The 16,430-nt window shown below is 43.7% G+C and overlaps 1 protein-coding gene across 3 annotated transcripts in view; it reads right to left on the bottom strand.

Moving 5' to 3' along the window:
• Nucleotides 1-2,421: 2,421 nt before the first annotated feature.
• The window catches only part of hivep1 (HIVEP zinc finger 1), a 66,411-nt gene continuing 52,402 nt past the window's right edge, over nt 2,422-16,430 (bottom strand). For 2 of the 3 annotated variants that reach the window (XM_044052276.1, XM_044052275.1), the window contains exons 3-9: nt 16,254-16,307; nt 7,809-13,606; nt 7,584-7,717; nt 7,287-7,462; nt 5,876-5,977; nt 4,648-5,180; nt 2,422-4,317 (exon numbers count right to left, since the gene is read on the bottom strand). In XM_044052276.1, coding sequence (XP_043908211.1) covers nt 3,169-4,317; nt 4,648-5,180; nt 5,876-5,977; nt 7,287-7,462; nt 7,584-7,717; nt 7,809-13,606; nt 16,254-16,307 — 7,946 coding nt within the window. In that variant the 3' untranslated portion in view covers nt 2,422-3,168. The remainder of the gene's footprint in view (nt 4,318-4,647; nt 5,181-5,875; nt 5,978-7,286; nt 7,463-7,583; nt 7,718-7,808; nt 13,607-16,253; nt 16,308-16,430) is intronic. The other variant, XM_044052277.1, reaches the window with a different exon arrangement.

Here is a 16,430-nt window from a genome sequence, read left to right on the forward strand (position 1 = left end):
TCACTTTTCAGTCATCTGTCCTACAAAGACTTAAAGGTCAAACACCTTTGACCTTTCATTACATAACCAGTGTAAACATCATCATCATGTTGTGCTGATACAGACAAACACCTCAGCAGATAACGGGACAGCAGAGTGTCAAACATCCACAGTGACACTGACGTCTCATGAACCTTGTTCTCCAACAGCTGCTGGAAACAGAGGAGAGCGCTGTGGAAAACTGACCGTGTGTGTGTGTGTGTGTGTGTAAGTGGAAAAGTCTCACAGTAAAGTATCGTGACATGCTGCAACTGTGAGGCCCTCAAATCAGATTCTGGTTTTAAGAGTTTCCACTGACTGCCAGGGAAACAGCTCATGCTGCTGGGAGGAGGAAGAGGAGGAGTATTATTTTGTACACTCAGCTGCCACTTTATTAGGCACACAGGACAACTAATAAAGTGGCAGTAGATTATGTTGTATCAAGTTATAGTTACGTTTGAGTTTTAGTGTCTCGCCTTTGTATCACTTATTCTCCTCTGACCTGACCTGTGAAAATCATCTTTCTTTGTATTGATCACGTCTACATGTCCAAATGCATTGTTGCCACACTGATTAGATAGGTGAGTTAACATGTACTTGAACATCTGTACCTAATAAAATGGCTGCTGAGGGCATGTTGTTGCATAAAAGAAAACACTCAGTCGCCATTTTGGTAATTCAGATGAACAACTCCAGGCTAATATTTAAATGAATGGGTAGAGAACATAGACTGAATATAATAATAAATATAAAAAAAAAGTGATTTTTTTCTGCTAAGGCCTTTCCGGAGGTAATAATATATTGAATGACCACCAGGGGGCGAATCTGCTGGTTGAAAAAGAAGTCAGTTTGAGTGAAAGTCTACAGGAAAAATGAGTTTCTCCTCTTCACGAGATTCATAACGTCAACAAACATTTCCCTGAGCAGTTCATGGTCTCAGTCTCTAGTTTCAGCTCGTCTTCAAAAGAACAGGATGTCAGATTTGTAAGTTGTGTTCACATTTAGAGGAAAATAGACAAGTGACAGGGAGATTGAGGCGTTTTTTTGGGATAAACAAGGTGTAAAATGTTTCATAACACTTATGTATGGATAACATTTTACAAGCAATAGAACAAAGTAATGTTCCTAATAAAGTGGCTGGTGTCTGTATGTGACCATCTAATGGAGGAGCTGTTCTTGTGATGTTTCGTTTCAAAGTGTTTGGTTGGCTGAGTGGTTGACAAAGCTGCTGCAGGAGCAGGTTCTGGCCTCTAGGGGTCTCTGCTTGCTTTGCTATAACATCCACTAACATGCACTTTAGAGCCCAGCTCTGAAAGAAGAAGGAGGAGGAGGAGGATGAGGAGGAGGATGATGGGATCTGTACTGTGTAGATGGATGAGTCACCTTTTAAATGGGATGGTCCTCAGTGAGCTCTTCACTCTGATTCCTGCAGAAAACCACAAAAAAAATAATCAAGTGCCACTCATTTGGCTGCCAAATGGTGAATTTTAATCAAGTGGTGTTGATGTGATGATGAGAGGATTCCTCCTGAGGATGGAACAAGAATTATCTCTGCCGTAAAATAAGTCTTTCCTGTGAGTGAGCCTTTTTTTTTTTAAATGGAACTGTTTGTCATTTTAAACAAAACAAACCAACAATATTGCAGTTTGTTCTTTCTGTTGAGGTTTGTAGAAAACTGTGCACAGACACGTGCAGATTTTCAAAGAAACCCTCATCAGCATAGGGACTAAAACACAGCCCTGAGGCTTTCAAAGAGTTTTTAAAGCAGGATTTTTACCCTAATGTAACAGCTTCAGAGTCATTGTGATGGTTAAGTGTCTTCATGTGGGGAGATTGGGGGCTCTGTCTACTGCCCCCTACTGTTAGGTAGGTGGAAAACCAGCCTTGCAAGAACAGGGACACTGACAGTCCTGAGTCCTCAGAATCAGGCACCACACACATACACACAAACACACGATGGATGGTTTACGGCGGTGTTGTAAAAATATGGACTCCAAAACTGTAGGGGGAGCTCTGCAGGCGAAACAGTGACCAGACTTGCAAAATATATCAAGGTAATGTGGACGTCGGGCAGACCTGGGGCAGAATTCCTGCATTTTTAAACAAAAACAGAGTAGAATAGATGATGTGCATTATTGTTGTGTTTAAATGTGTGTGAGTCTCTTTTAGAATCTTTTCTTTGTGGCCTAGGAAGAGGTTGCAGGTGTAGTTACAGGGAACCTGGTCATAGATTAGATGTAAGAGAACAGCCAATAGGATCCTCCCATCTCTCTGAACTGCTCTGTGATTGGTCAATCCTCTCGACGCTGTCTGCTAGTATCACACTCTCTCTCGCTGATCACTTGGTTTCCATATGTGGTGAAAGGTGATTAGAGAATTATTGATCAATTATTAAAACACTTATGTGCAGGAAAATTGTTATTTAATTATTGCAGATTCATTTCTTTCAGAGAGACGCGGTACGTCCCAAAAATACAGTGACACCACATTATTGTTTGTAAACAAATCTTTACTGATACAGTTAAGAATATTGATACATAAATGTAAAGCTACTATAATGCACATACCTATGGACTTATGACTCATAATGGGCACTAGATGGATTATAATAAATAGTGGAACACAACATCTGTACACAGAAACATTGCCCTATAATCCATAGAAATGTACATTTACCAGTACAACATTTATAATTTCATAAATTTACGAATGACAAAAATCCTCCAAAATAAAACAGGTTTTCTCCATCGTCCTGCATCGTTTCTTTACTTCTTTGTCTTTTGGAAATAAACACAAGCAACTACTGGATTCATGAGGGATTATGTACAGGTTCCTAAACAAGAAACTCCATAAAGGCACAATTGTCTATACAACATGTACAAAAGAAGAAGAAAAAAAACCAAAACAAAGAAAAGAAAATGTCTGGAGCTGACAAAGAAAGTAAAAATAAAATGATTGGTCATCATTATTTAATAATCATGTGATTGCACATACAATATGAACGTCAGCATCTGTGCTTTGAGAGGAGATCTGTTCAGAAACAAACCCCGAAAAAGTGTTTTCAGTCTTACAAAGTGACGAGAATTACAAAAAGAGGAGAAGAAGAGCTTTTCCACTCGTTTGTTTTTTTGTTTTTTTTTTTGTTTTTTTTTAGGTGGCAATGACCAGTCTGTCTTCATCATCGCTGGACACCTCATTAGAGTCATCAATTACCTTCTGCCATCTGGTCACCGGCGGCGGTCTTGGAGGTGCAGGATCACTAGCTCCCTCAACTGGTGACTCCTTAGCACTGCAGTGTGCTTTGTTCTCAGGAGCTGGTGATGGAGGCCGTCTCTGCTGCTGCTGCTGCTGCTGTAGAGTGGGTTTATTCTTTTCTTCCCACTCTGCAGTCTGTGTGAACTCTGCTCCGCTGCTGCCTGCAGTCAGTCCTGGAGAGCCGCTGACCTTCAGAGGAGCGCGTGGTGCAGCAGACATGCAGCTCAGCAGAGAACCGAGCCCTTGTTCATTCTGGGACGGCGGTGCTCCTGGAGCTTCGGGGCTGCCCTGCCTCTCTGAAAAACCAGGGAGAGGGCTGAGAGCGGAGAGAGGGCTGAGCGAGGGAATGATGGCGGGCAAAGCGATGTTCAGTATCTGTAGACCTGGGACGTGAGTCTGGGGGCAGGTGCTGCTTTGGGAAGTCGGGCTGGCAGCTAGAACCTGCAGCCCGAGGGTGGCGTTGAGGGTGAGGCCTTGCTGGGGCAGCAGCTGTGTGGACGTCAGGCCTGTGCCGCTCAGCCCCATGAGATTAAGCGTCTCCAGATTAACTGGCTGTATCGTTTGAGCCTGCAGGCCAGTGACCTGCCCGAGAGGGAAGCAGGGAACAACACTGCTAATTGGTTCCTGGACCACAAGTGGCTGTGACTGCAGGCCGTCTGGCTGAGGGGAAGTATGGGGGGCCGGTAACGGGCTTGTGTTCCTGTGAATGACGCTCACTGCTGGGATGGTGAGCTGCATGGGGCCGGCCTGGAGTGGCAGAAAGGTGGAGTAAGCGGCCAGGCCGGCGGGCACCAGCTGGATCCCACCGACTGGCAACATGCTGTACGAGGATCGGGACGGCTGCTGGGAGTGGAGGGGCAGGTGACTGAACAGGTGGGTCTGGGTTCCTGCTCCTGGTGTTTGAGAGAGTCCTTGTGGAGGAAAGTGCTCCAGACCATGAGAAGAATAGGAGGAAGTCTGAGTGCCGCGGTCTACTGGTACACCTGAGTCACTGGTCACTGCAGCAGCAGCAGCAGCAGCAGCAGCAGGGGTGGTTGCGGTTTCCTGTGAGACGAGAAGTGGTTAGTCATTTATCTGAAATCAACCAGGACACAATCAGTTTTCTTTAGAACAGAAGTTGTTTGAGTAACATGTTTTAATAGTCATTTAATAAAATATTCAACTTAGATCATTCACAGGAGCTTTGTGTAAGTGCATGCAGGATTCAGAGGGTATGGACGGACAGGACGGACAGAAGGGTGGAGAGTGTCTCACCTGGCCTAGTCTGGAGCCCTTTCCTGTGACTGGGGACTCGGGGGCACATCAAAGTCTGGTAGTGCAGGATTCAGAGGGTATGGACGGACAGGACGGACAGAAGGGTGGAGAGTGTCTCACCTGGCCTAGTCTGGAGCCCTTTCCTGTGACTGGGGGACTCGGGGGCACATCAAAGTCTGGGTAGTCGATGGACATCTGCCTGCATGGTGACACTGGGCTCATCATGTGCACTGACTCTGTGTCTGAGGTGTAGGACTCAGACGTGGTGGCAACGGGCGGAGGCGAGTGAGGCAGGGGCAGTGGGCTGTAGCAGCATCCAGAGATGGAGATGTGCTTGCTGAGGGACACAGGGCTCATCATGGGGACAGACTCTGACTCTGATGTGTAGGATTTAGCAGCCGAGGGCTGGGACGGAAGCAGAGAGACTGAGCTGATTGACATCTGGGCTAGCAGGGCGCTCGGAGGGACCTCAGCCTCTCTGGACGGGATGTGCTGTGGACTGGCAGACACAGAGGGGTTGGTCGACAGGCCAGACTCGGCCTGACTGTCCTCCTCTTCCTCCTCATTGTCATCGTTCTCCTCGTCGTCGGGGCCGTCAGAGTCGTCGCCGTCTGAATCCTGGCGGTCAGCGCTGCTCAACTGGCTGCGGTCTCCTATAGATAAAGAGGGGGAAAGTCAGAGGGAAGTCTATTCTTAGCAGTATGAGTCACCACAGTTACTATGAACGGAGAGACTCGCTGGTCCTATGCACCCTCTTTCATTCATTAAAGATCATCTGGTTTGTTGGCTACAGCGAGGAAAGCCAACACGTTAAAACACACTCCTGTGATGTGTGTTAATGCTGCAGTTTCACACCCTCAACCACCACACACACACACAGCTCCATCACAGATAGAGGATAGAGGAGGAAAAACAAATATGCTCTTAGAGACTGGGACTATAGAACGCTTTCAGGCAGCTTCTCGCTCTTTTTTTCCCTTCTAAAATTAGATGCAGCAATTTCCTCTTTCTAAATGCTGTGAATGCTGCCCACATGTGCTTTGAGTTAACAGAGGAAGAAGCTGCATTTTTAATTAGACCGTAGCGAAGCTACTGATCGACATAGCAACAGAGCACAAGTGGGGACAATTCCTGTTTTAGCACAGAGGAGTCACGCGTGTCATGAGGAGGAAAACCCTTCAAACAGGGGGTAATTTCTGTTCTCACCAAAGCAGGTCTATGAAATATCTAACAGCATATTGTTAATGACACCCTTGTGTGTTTTGGATGATAAGCGACGGCTCTGAAGCACTAACGGATCCCTTCGGATTTCCCTCTAAAGCAAAGCATGAGCGATGAAGCACTGTACCAGAATCCTCTGCATCCTGGTCCTCAATCAGACCCTCCGGCAGCCCCATCTCCATGCATTTCCTACTGTGGGCCTTGGATTTCATGTGCTTGGTCAAATTTCCTGCAAAAACAGAGGCAGCGAGGTCTTACGGGTGGGTAGAGCTCGAACAATAGCACAGAAGGAGTTTATGTAAGAGAATGCAGTCCTCGGTCAGGCTGCATGTACAGGGTGAGTAACTGATAAAGACATTTTTAAATGAACGTGGGCTGCTCTGACACCAAGTGCTGTGCTGCAGTGTCGCGTGGGTAGGCGAGTTCGATAAAGAACGGTGAATCATACTGTCTTGCCTTAAGAGATGGTTAAACATCATCATAATGTTAGAACTTCTAAAGGACGGAGTGAACTGCAGTCTTCATTCAATAAATACTAATCAACGACTAAAACGGTGACCAATTATTCAGAAAATTGATTTTTTTAAATAAAAAAATAACTTTTTGTGTTATTTTATGTTCTTAAATGTCAGTATTTACTTGTATCTCTAACCTGGATATCAAAAACAGCATCTCAGGATGTTGACAAACAATTTTTAGGCAAACTAATGACCGTGACTGTAATGAAAGAATGAAAAATTAAAAAATTAGTAATTCCAACTTTTGCTTTGTCTTTCATTACATATATTTTTGGTAACTGCGTCAAATGAGGGCACCATTAATGGAAAAAATTGGCAGAAATAGTTGAATATTTCAAACAGTGTAAGAAGCACAGTTTAGTAGCAGATGATGAATGAATTGATACATTGACATTGATACAATGTGGGATCAATGACTCAGATAATATATCAAACTATATATCAAACTATATCAATCCAATCAAGTTCATTTATTGACCCTTTTAACACGTATCGCATCGCAGCGTATCGCAGACGACACATTAGCACAAAAAATTCAAATTTCTAATTCTAATATGTACAACTACAGTGTTTTTTTGAATAAAACTTTTAGTTTTTCTCCATTTTACTATTTTATCATGCAGTAAATTATAAATATTGAAGGTTATTCTGGAAAAATGGGTAAAAAGCACTTCACTCACAGGACATTTTCTGGCCCTTTTATGATTAAAATGGTTAAAAAAAAAAAGACGGACATTTCGACGCTTAGGTTAACATAGTAAACCATAGTAATAAAGCAAACGTTTAAAAAACACAAAACACAAACTAACACACATAGTATGTGAGAAGCAAAAACATAGAACATACGCGGCACAACTCACACCGATTCAACTCGGGAGAGAAAGAGAAAAGACGTGTTTAAAAACAGGAAGTGACGAATTCCACAATGTCACCATAAGCATCTCTATCATACAGTACGTCATTTACACAAGGGGATAAATTCTGGCTTTGGATTTGAAGCGTCCCGTCGTGAGAGCTGACCTTTAGTTTTGAAGGAGAAGTTGCACTGAACACAGTGGTACGGCCGCACATCGGAGTGGGTGCGGATGTGTTTCCGCAGCATGCTGGGCTTCTTACAGCGGATCCCACATTCTTCGCAGATGTATTTACCGCGGCCACGCCCCCGCACGTACACGTACTCTTCGTTAGATTTGTATCTGTGGGTTTGCGAGAGAGGCACATGAGATGGAACACCAACATATAAAGCAGAGGAAACACAATTCCCACAAGTAATAAAAAAGGAAATTAATCAGTTTTGCAATTTGTTTTTAATCATACCCGCCATCAAATATTTTCACTCGTCTGGGCTCCGTTTTAGACAGCAAGTCCTTGTCTGAGTCACTGCTGGCTTGGTTTTCTGATTGCACTTTTCCTCTGGTTTCAGCTGATACAGATCGCTGGGTTATTGTCACCTGGAGAAATAAGTGAATTATGTGTTAATTGAGAATAAGCATTACAAATAATGGATTCTCTTTGGAAATTGAGCAGCAATGTAGTTCTTACCCGTGGCATGATATCTTTCAGCTTCCCTGAATAAGACAGGAAATCGGATTTTCCATTTGTTCTTATGGCTGAGGTGTAGTGTATTTTCTTGGAGCTCTGCTTGGAGTCAAACAGAGACATGACCACTTTGGTGGGCAACCCGAGCGGGTTGGGATTATTGGGGCTCACTGTCCAGGCTGCATACGCTGACGTCTTCAGGTCAGTCTGTGGAACGTGAAGAGGTTTCCTCTTCATTAAGAAACACCACGTGAATGTGGTCGAAGTCTTCAGGCTTGGGAAAGACAAGCGGTGACTGTCTTTTGTGTTGACCACAGACACAGACGTGGTCAGTTTCACCTGACCCCCATAGAAACTTGACGGCTTAATAGGGCATTTAGCAGGGGTCCACCTCTGTTCCTCAGCTTTCTCTTGGGGCCTCGGCTTGTCATTAGCCTGTGTGCAGACGCTCTGACTGCCAGGTGTAGTATTCATAGCAGGGCCTGCCTCTTGAATAACAGTGCTTGTGTCTTTGTCCAGACCAGGACTGTCAGGTGACATGGGCTTGACATCATCAGTCGCCTCAGAGTCCTTCACTTGGTCTGTTTTTATCTCGGGCAATGATGGAGCCTCCGTTTCAATGGGACTGTCCGCTGGTTCTGTTGTGCACACCTGCCTCACGAGTGTAAACTTCCGCTGTCTTGTCACTTCTGACATCTTGGAATTAAGATAGTTGACCGATCGGCCATCGGTGAGACAGGCCACGCCATGCTCGTCCTTGGCCCGTTTCTGGTGCTTTTCCATGTAGATGTCTAAGCTGTTGGCAGGTGAGAGCATCCGTTTACTTGAAGCAGTGGGTTCCTGCTGTGGACACAGAGTCACCGATGCCAGCTTCTGAGCGCAGTGTAAAGACCCATGAGAAGGTGCTTGTTCTCCACTGTGGCTGTGAGTGTTGACTGTTTTAGTTGGAATCCAGTCCTTCTTTGCAGCTGGTACAGCATGAGAATCACTATCCACACAGTGAGAGGATGAGAGGCTGTTCTTACTAGACACAGAAGGAGCGGGTTGCATCTGCTCATGAGTTATCAGGATCTGTGGCAATGGTAAAGCACCGGCTTGCGTCTGATCAAATGGGTTTCTTTGCTGTTCACGGGACAAAACTACAGTTTGCGTCTTAATGTCAGAGGTCTGTTGATTTGGTTGAGCAACATAAACGTTTTGGATTACATCTGGCGATTTCGACATGGTCAAAATAGGATTGGCAATTGGTATTGTTAAAACTGGCAAGGCTATCTGATTTCCCTGTGTGCCGGAGAAGGAAAACGTTTGGCTTGATCTCATAGCCGGACACTGCAGTTGGTATTTGGGCACAAAACTTTTCCTTTCTTCAGAGTCAGTGGGTTTATTCTGGACATTCTCGTGACAAACTAAAATTTGTTTTGTTGGTTGTTGCATCTTCTGGCATATTTGAACCCTTGATATTTGATGCCAGGGGTGTGGAAGGCCATGCACTTGAGGCTGCTGAGTTGGACTGCCCAAATTAATGCATTGCACCATTTGCTCATTCTTTTGTAAGGGTTTTTCACCACTATGCAGGATAAAAGGCTGAGCCATGGGGCGACTATTGGCAATGTGAATCTGATGGGATCTGTTCTGAGATAAAGAGCTAACATTTGTCATGGGAGGTTTATCAAGGGGTAAAACGACTTTCCTAGCGGGTGGCTGACTCTCTGGGCCGATTTTTAAAGACATCTGTCGAACTAATGGCCCTCGCCTCCTTTCAATAAGTGGCACCTGGGAAACTTGGGGGATATTTCCACTTTTTGGCTGGCCAACAGGTGACAGTGATCTGCTCGGTGAAACATTGCCACAGTCAAAAGACTTGCTACGGTAGTCACATGAAATCTCCACAGAAGGTTGGGTACAAGTGATCTGTTCAGATGCAGCACGTCTCATCATTCCAGGAACACCGAGGGTGTTGAAGGCTATTGGCAACCCTTGGGGCTCTGGAATTTTGCCAACACATTCCCCTCTAGATGGACTCTCTGATCTAGATGGCTCATCTCTGTCAAATGAGGCTGAGACACTGGAGCAACGAGACAGGCTACTGTCCCGGCTGAGGCTCCTTGAGAGACTAGACTCAAAACTTGATTCACCTGAAGACTGCTCCATTTGAGCAAGACGAATTCTCTTCTTTTTAGGTGGTAGTTTCTCTGCTGGTAACTTTGACAAACTCTCACTTCTCTGAGGCCAGTTGAACTGATCGGTGGGTTTTTCCACTGGCTCAGACGTCTGTGTTTCATGCTCTCTGTCAGGTTCCTCTGTGACCAGGATCTCGGGAACCTGTATATTATTTTGACGAACCAAACGTGACTGATGGACAGGAGTAGAGTTTTCCCCTGCTGCTACTGTGCAGTCAGTGCATTGATCCTTCATTTGTTTTCCATAGTCCGTGCTCTTAGGTTTGGATGTCTCTTCATGAAAGTTGTCGGCTGAGACATTTGCTATTGCATCTGTTTTGGGCTTGTTCAGGACATCCTTCTCCATAATATCAACAGGAGAGGCCCTATCAATAGACTCGGTTTCAAATGAATTGGGTCTACTCAGAGAGTTGGTGTGTCTAATGACTGATGTACCGCTGCCTTGTCTTTGCATTTCTCCTTTAGTTGAGGTACTAATCTGGGTCTCTCGTATGGGTGACAGTCTGGAATCTGAAGTGTTCATACCTCTTGCTATCAGCTGAATCTGAGGTAGCTTTGACTGACTGTTTTTGGGCTGTATGTCTACTATTACAGCATGCTGAGAAAAAGTCTGACTTGCCAGAGCTGTTGGTAGCTCAAAAGCAACGGGGCATGGTGGAATGGTGTCAGTTGGTGACTGATCATCCTCATCCCCAACACTTTTCATTATCCTTCTTTTTCTAATTGAGGTCTGTTGATCAATTATTCCCGAGCCACCAGTTGATCTCGGGACTACGGGCTGCTGCATGTTAACAAGAAAAACATCTTGATCCGTTTCTTTAACAGCATGTGGCTTGTTTTTTGGCCCATGAAGTTCAGAACAATAGAACTTTTTATGAGTTTCAAAGTTCTCTAACTTTCTGTACCGGTTACGACAGGTTTCACACTCGTACATTGTGCCTTTGTTCTGCAGAGGCTTTCTGTTTCTGTCCTGACTGTGCTCAAATGATCTGCTTCTTTGCACTAATTCAGTGTTACTGCTCGGACCGTGATAGCCCTCATCCATGGAGCGAACTGTCGTTAGGCCATGTCCTTCACTTGTAGAGAAGTCTTCCACTGCTGCTTGTCTAACTAATGTACGAGAATGTATTGCTGGATTTGGGGTTGATGGGGCTGATGAAAATACATCGTCGTGCAATGTACTAATTTTCTCATCAAATGACTGACAAATTCGCAAAGGGTGGGGAAGGGGAGGGACATTAACAGGAAATGCAGAGTGTCCAGGTGTAGTAGGCACAGAGTTACTCCTTGTAATTGGCAAGCAATCCATTGGTGGATATTGAGAAGGTACAGAGAGAAGGAATACTGGCTTAGATTTATCTGTGGGGGTGAATGGGGACTTGGGGATGTCTGAACTGGAACTTGATCTTCTTCCCATTGGTTTAAGATCAAACTGAAAAGAGTCTTTAAATATGTATGATTTAGGGGAGTCAATGCTTCCTCTTCTTGAAAGAGACGTCCTCCTTGGCTTTACACTATCCAGCTGCTTGTTGTCAACTACTGCTTCGTTATCGGATATCAACTTTGAAATCCGCTCCTCCAGAGACAGTGCTTTGACTTCTAGTGGTGGACGCATCTGTCCACCTGTGGCCCGTGGCTTTTGGTCAGCTGCTACATGCATAACTGTGGCAACCACAGGTGGGATATTTGGAGGAGTATTCTTGACAATGTCAATGTCTACCGGTGGAGTTATCTTGACAAAAGGACTAGGTGGACTCATGGCCTGGTCAGCACTTTCAGAGCGTGAGAAGTAGCCAGAATCTGTACTTCCCAAACTGCGTGGACTAAGTAGACACTTAGCTTGTTGCTGTTGAGAAAAGTCTGTTGCTTGTTGTCTCTGAAGCTGAGCATGTCCACCCAACAGTGGAGACTTGCACTGCTGGTCTTCATCTTCACTCACAGTATCCAGTGAGGGATTTGGACCATCCACCTCTTTCAGAGAGGACAGGACTGTGATGCTTGATCTCAGATTGGCAGTCTGGAAGTCTCGTTGGCGTTGTGCAGCTGCTTGTTCTGGTGCTGCACCTGTAACTCTCGGGCTATCTGCCCTCAGAGGAGAGACATTCACTGGGTAAACAACAACTTTTGGAAGCGCGGCTGTCACCTTGGGCTCATGACCCTTCTGGCCAGGTGCCGGTTTGACCAAGTCAAACGTAGGTGGGGAGTCAAGTTCGCCATGGCTTGATTGGTTTGTACCTACATTTTGTAAACTGTTTTCAGACAAAGCTGCCACACTACTCTGTGATGAGTCAGGGTCCAAGTCTGCAGTGCTCCCATCTTCATCACTATCTCCACTCTCCTCCACCTCTGAATGTGCCCCAAGGGCTTTGTCAGATTCTTGAGATAGTGACCCTCCTCCAGATTCAGAGCGTGCAATGAGACCTAGTTTTATAGCATGAGCATGGGATTTCTTGTGCTTGTACAAGTTGCTCTTGGTTTTGAATGAGAAGCCACAAGTAACACAAGGATATGGTCTTTCTCCTGTGTGGGACCTGATGTGTTTGAGCAGCACACTGGGTTTTGCACAAGCCCGCTTGCAGTATTCACACACGTATTTCCCTGGCTTTTTAGGCTTTTGGCCCTTGCAAACCTGTTCAGCACCAAAGTTCATCACAGTGGCCATTTGAACTTGGTTACTCCCAGGTGTGACGGGGACCTGAATGGTGCTGGGAACACTTGCTGAGAGCGACTGGCATGTTTGCACAATAGGTGGTTGGCTTTGTGGCAAAGAATTGGAACCCGAGGGAACAGGTGCATGAGTTATAGTGGCTGGTCCAGCATTAAAGCTCATATGCAAGGCAGGCTTTTCTGGATGTGTAGCAACAGGCATGAACTGCTGTGTAACCAGTGGAGACGACTGCATTGGCGTACCCTGTGAAGCTGCTTGCACACTCCCCTGTAATGGTGCTGCAATGCCAATAAAATTGCCCTGTTTGTCAATGTAGTAAGTCTGCATATGGGAAGGTTGGGTCTGGAGACCAACATTGACAGCTGGCATTCTACATAAATCCTCACTGGACTGAGCTTGAAGGGTGGAAGCTGGTTTTCCAATGGCTGTGACCTGCAAGGTGTTATTCCTCTCAGCAAGTGTACTTAAGTCAGGCTCCATGGCTTTAAGTAGAACATCGAGTGGAGCACTGCTCTGGTACGGATCTCCTTCAAGGCTGGGATCTTGGTTCTTGATGTCTTTGGGATGAGACACGTTGGCAGCAATTACAGAGCCTTCCTGGACATCAGCGTGCTCGGGCGAGGGTTGACTCGACGACGTCTCTTCTTGCTTCAGCCTTTCAGCATCAGTAGAAGATGACCCCTCATCAGGGGGAGCTGCAACTGGTGAGTCATTCTGTGGGTCTCTTTTCCCACTGGAAGAAGAACTGTGGGTAGGACTGTTTGAGGAGGAAGAGCAAGAAGGTGTAGTTTCCTTGGATGATGCTCCGGGGAGCGCAGTTTCAGATGTTTTTGACTGCAGGGGCTTCTTCACAGGGGATTTGGGAATTTTCTTGAGCTGATTTTCTGCAACAACCTTTTTCCTCTTCAAGCCTTTAATATTATCTGCATTTCTGCGACTGATGTCAGATATTCCTGTGGAGAAAGACACAATAATGAGGAAAAAAAAAGCAGAAGTTTCCTGGCAGAATGACAAATCTCTGCTGAGAGGGAAAAAATAGATTTGCATTATTGGCATGTTACTAAAATTAAAATTTGGAGGATTGAGTGAGACAGTACATACATTATATCCTTAGCTGTACTGGTTTTAGTAGTTCACTGTATAACTGTCCTTTAAAAAAACTGAGATGTATTCAATTTTGATTCCTAATTTGTATTAAGAGTTCACTTCAGGGAAATTTGTCATTACTATCTGACAGCAGACACTTTGCTAAAAGTAAATTTAGCATTTATTTAGTAACAGGAATTTAATACAATACCCACAAGTATTTTTTGTACAAGTGTATAATTCCTTTAATATTAAAATAATGACATTTTTGTTGCTTTTAATATGAACTTTATGCAAGGGCCTTGCTTTATGGTGGTTGCCATCTTACGCTGTCATACTCTTACAGCAAAGAGGGAGGGGTAATCGGAGGAGTCTACAGTTTGATACGATCTGCAGTCTCACCACTAGATGTCACTAATTCTGCCATGATTTTAAAGCAAGTTGCTCTATTACAGATGTTAATGTGGTATGTGTTCAGCAATTTCATAAGGCCCAAAAAAGATTCTAAAAAACTAAATCACTGTGCAAGTTTCGACACGCCACCCTCCATTTTATTTATGTGCTCAGTGACTAACATCACAGAGACTCGCGCTCCATTACCGACATAAGTAAACGATGGATTTTCCCTCCTTTGCTTTCAGATATGTTGACCTATGAGGGCTTGGTTGATCATGAGAATGTTTGACGCAACGTGTCTGACAATTATGAGAAACTATGCATGCATTCAACACTGCATTCCAATAACAGTAATAATAATGCAACTCTGTTTTTAAATGGGCACACCCATACCATGGTGTTCTTTCATGTGTGCAGTAATGACTCAGGCGAGTGTTTTTTAAAGGACATGTTGCATAATGTCCACGCTGCCCTGTCACACTTTCCTGGCTTGTGTGGGTATTTCCCAAGAAGTGGTCAGGATTCCTTGTCTTAACATAGGTTAATCCGTTCTCCATGCGAACATGCAACCAGCGAGGCTTTAGAAGAGGCACGCAAAATGCTCTCTAAACAAACCCTCGGACCCTAAGATGTTAAAATACATGGGAAAGGGATTAGTTCTTTCTCCGCACTGCTTGGACAAACGTGCAAAAAGGAAAAACTAAAGATTCCATGACCTCACAGGTTTTCCATCATAAACACTGCTTTGAAAACAAACAACATTTGTCCACGTCTTACTTCAGCTGTAACTTCTATTGTTAGAAAAATCTGCTTAGGCTATTTCCAGATGAAATAAAAATGACTCTAATCAGCAAATTCCATCAACCAGCAAATGATCTTGATTTTTTTTTCCTCCCCTGCACACAATGACACATTTTTAAATTCCATTACTACATGAAAATATTATTTTTATTACAAACCAAAGACCTTTTCCTCAGTGTTCCAGTCACTGACAGAGTGACGTTGTTTTTTGTTTAAGTAGCTGTCGAGGGGATTATCCTCTGAATGACAGGTGGGGACATCAGGACCTGAGTCTGTTAAGACGGAGATATTCTTAAACGCTCTCGGTTTCTATTTAGTGTCTCCACCCAAGTTTGTTTACAATGGTGATTCAATCAAACCTTGCAAATATGCTGGGTGTGTGTATTTGTCTTTTTGTTTTGTTTTGTTTTTTAAGGACAATGTAGAGACTCGACTGAGCTCCGCTGATGAATTCTCCGGCACAGCTCAAATACACGCCATGAAACTTCCTGTGTTTAATTCAGTTATGTAAGAACCCATTTAACACAAGGTGTTTTATATTTGTGGAATACTGCCATTGCTGTGGTGACACCTACAGTGCAGTGCAGTGTGTATGTATCATAAGGGCTGAATCATTGAGGGGAAAATATGCAATTTTTCTTTTTGCAAAGATTTGCACAATATTCAGATTATCACACTATGTCATAAATATAGTACCTTCTCTATATTCTTATTAATATTAATTGTTTCCAACTTGTATGTATTACTATTGTAATTGGCACATAGAACAACCGATCGTAAAACAAACAAACAAACAATTCAATTGCAGACTTTACAATTCGATAATTATGCTGTTTTAAATTTTGATTTAATAAAATGATGAATTGTTAGGCCTTAATGTAAAGATAAAAGTATAGGCACCACATGTGTTTACAATTTATCACTATGTCACAACATGTAGATGTGCTCACTGCTGACAAACAAGATTAATACATATAATCACCAATATATAATCCTACTTTTAGAATTAGATGCACTGTGAAATATGGATTGCACATTTAAATTTTGTATCATTTTTTAAAAACATTTTACATATTCTATACTTTTGTAATTTTATTTAATACTGTATGTGTATTCATACATATATATGAATAATGCAACTTAGGTTTAAATATAGTATTAATTAAAGTGCATGATAAGTTCAATTAAATTTAAGTTTAATAAAGTGAAAATGTTCTAGCATTTAAAACTATTAACAGAAAATAAAAAAGAGGAAGCATTGCCCACATTTCTCCTTTAAAACTCATGTGTGTTGATGAAATAAAACATGTCTCTTACCTTTTTGTGGGCCTTTGGGGTCTTTGAGCTCTTTCTGTGCTTCTTCGATTTTATCTGCAACACAGAAAGAGAGGATATTTTCAGCGGAGTGGAGCAGCGCCGAGCACACACACACACACACACAGAGACTCGTGCAGTGCTGAATGTAACTAATGATACTGGGGATGCTTCCCACAC

Source organism: Solea senegalensis, linkage group LG20 (assembly GCF_019176455.1).
Source record: "Solea senegalensis isolate Sse05_10M linkage group LG20, IFAPA_SoseM_1, whole genome shotgun sequence".
Lineage (NCBI taxonomy): Eukaryota > Metazoa > Chordata > Actinopteri > Pleuronectiformes > Soleidae > Solea > Solea senegalensis.